This window comes from Gavialis gangeticus, unplaced genomic scaffold (genome assembly GCF_001723915.1).
Source record: "Gavialis gangeticus isolate Ggan-Ray unplaced genomic scaffold, GavGan_comp1, whole genome shotgun sequence".
Lineage (NCBI taxonomy): Eukaryota > Metazoa > Chordata > Crocodylia > Gavialidae > Gavialis > Gavialis gangeticus.
In genome coordinates, this window is record NW_017729018.1 from 3,121,066 (window position 1) to 3,122,435 (window position 1,370).

General features: G+C 51.3%; 1 protein-coding gene across 2 annotated transcripts in view; it reads left to right on the forward strand.

Moving 5' to 3' along the window:
* The window catches only part of KANK3 (KN motif and ankyrin repeat domains 3), a 52,930-nt gene that overhangs the window by 25,689 nt on the left and 25,871 nt on the right, over window positions 1-1,370 (forward strand). For both annotated transcript variants that reach the window (XM_019513236.1, XM_019513235.1), the window contains one exon: window positions 1,250-1,328. In XM_019513236.1, the coding sequence (XP_019368781.1) occupies window positions 1,292-1,328 (37 nt within the window). In that variant the 5' untranslated portion in view covers window positions 1,250-1,291. The remainder of the gene's footprint in view (window positions 1-1,249; window positions 1,329-1,370) is intronic.

Genomic DNA, 1,370 nt, shown 5'->3' on the forward strand with positions numbered 1-1,370 from the left:
CAGAATTGGATGCAGTACTCCAGCTGCGGCCTCACCAAGGCTGAGTACAGCGGGAGGATGACATCCTGGGGTTTACTTGAGAAGCATCTATGGATGCAAGCCGGAGTTTTTTGTTTGCTTTGCCAGCTGTGGCAGCAGTTGGGCTCCAGAGCGGTGAGAGACGCGCGGGTGAAAACCCATTGCGCTTCCGCTTCCCCGAAGCCCCCCCCAGAGACCGCCCCCCCAGCAGCTGCGGAGTCCCCCGCCGACCCCCAGCACAGCCAGAGGTAAGCGGGGCTGTGGTGGGAGGGGATTAACCCTGATGGGAAGGACGGAGGCAGGAGCTGCTTTCTAACTTGTTGAGCTGAGTAGGAACTGCATTCGTGTGGTTTTTAGATGCAGGATAGGATCAGATTATTGTTCTGATATTTTCTTTCATGTGCTTATTCTTATATCTCTGTATCTCAACATATGGATACAGATTTATGTTTGCTCTTGTTTTTATAATAAATCTTGTTGTTATCTTTTATAACTTACTGCTGCCAGTGGTAAGGGGGGTTTCAGAGCATTTGACCATATAGGCAGGCCTCTTCCAAAGAAGGGGGAATCTGTCATTTCTGAGCACATGACCGGACAAGGGTGCGATTCTTCTAGCTGACAGACTCCCCTCTGCTAAGAGCTGGCAAGACCTAGGTGAGGCGGGGAAAGCTGAGACACCACAGGGCAGGGAGATGACCTTTGGAGTGCTTCAGTCTGCTCTCAGTGGCCAAGCTGCAGACAGCAGAGGGGTTTGGGGCTGAAGGGCACCCCTGAAGATGTAAAAACCCCCTGGCAATGTGTCTTAAAGGTGCACTTCGCCACATCCAGGATGGGGGTGTGTCACGCTGGCTTTGAGGCATGCTGAGAGCAGAAGCCAGTGCAAACACTGCCGAATCTAGATAGGGAGAGGGAGACAAAGGGGCCGTGTCTAATCGTTCTAGCTCCTGGCAGCTGCTTTGGGTGCTCCATTGGGCCCACTTTGCAGTAGGACAAAATCTTGTGTCTGAGTACAGACAGCTCAAAGGGAGGAGGATTTTACCAGATAGGGGTATGTCATATTCATGGCTAAAGTATTCCCCTTGGAACTGGGGTTTTTATTGTTTGGGTGCAAAGCCTGGAGGATGCATGGTTGTTAATAGATGGGACTCCCTCCAGGCTGTGCTGTGTGCATTTATGGGGGCAGGTCCATATATGAGGAGGCAATTCACTCTACAATATCCTGTCTCTTCAGATTCACAGTCTGCTGGTCTATGGCTTTGTGATCCCCTAGAAGATGGCACAGCCTGCACACCTGAACCAGAACCTCCCAGGTAAGGAGATGCAGGCAGCTCCTAACAGAAAACACAAAATGC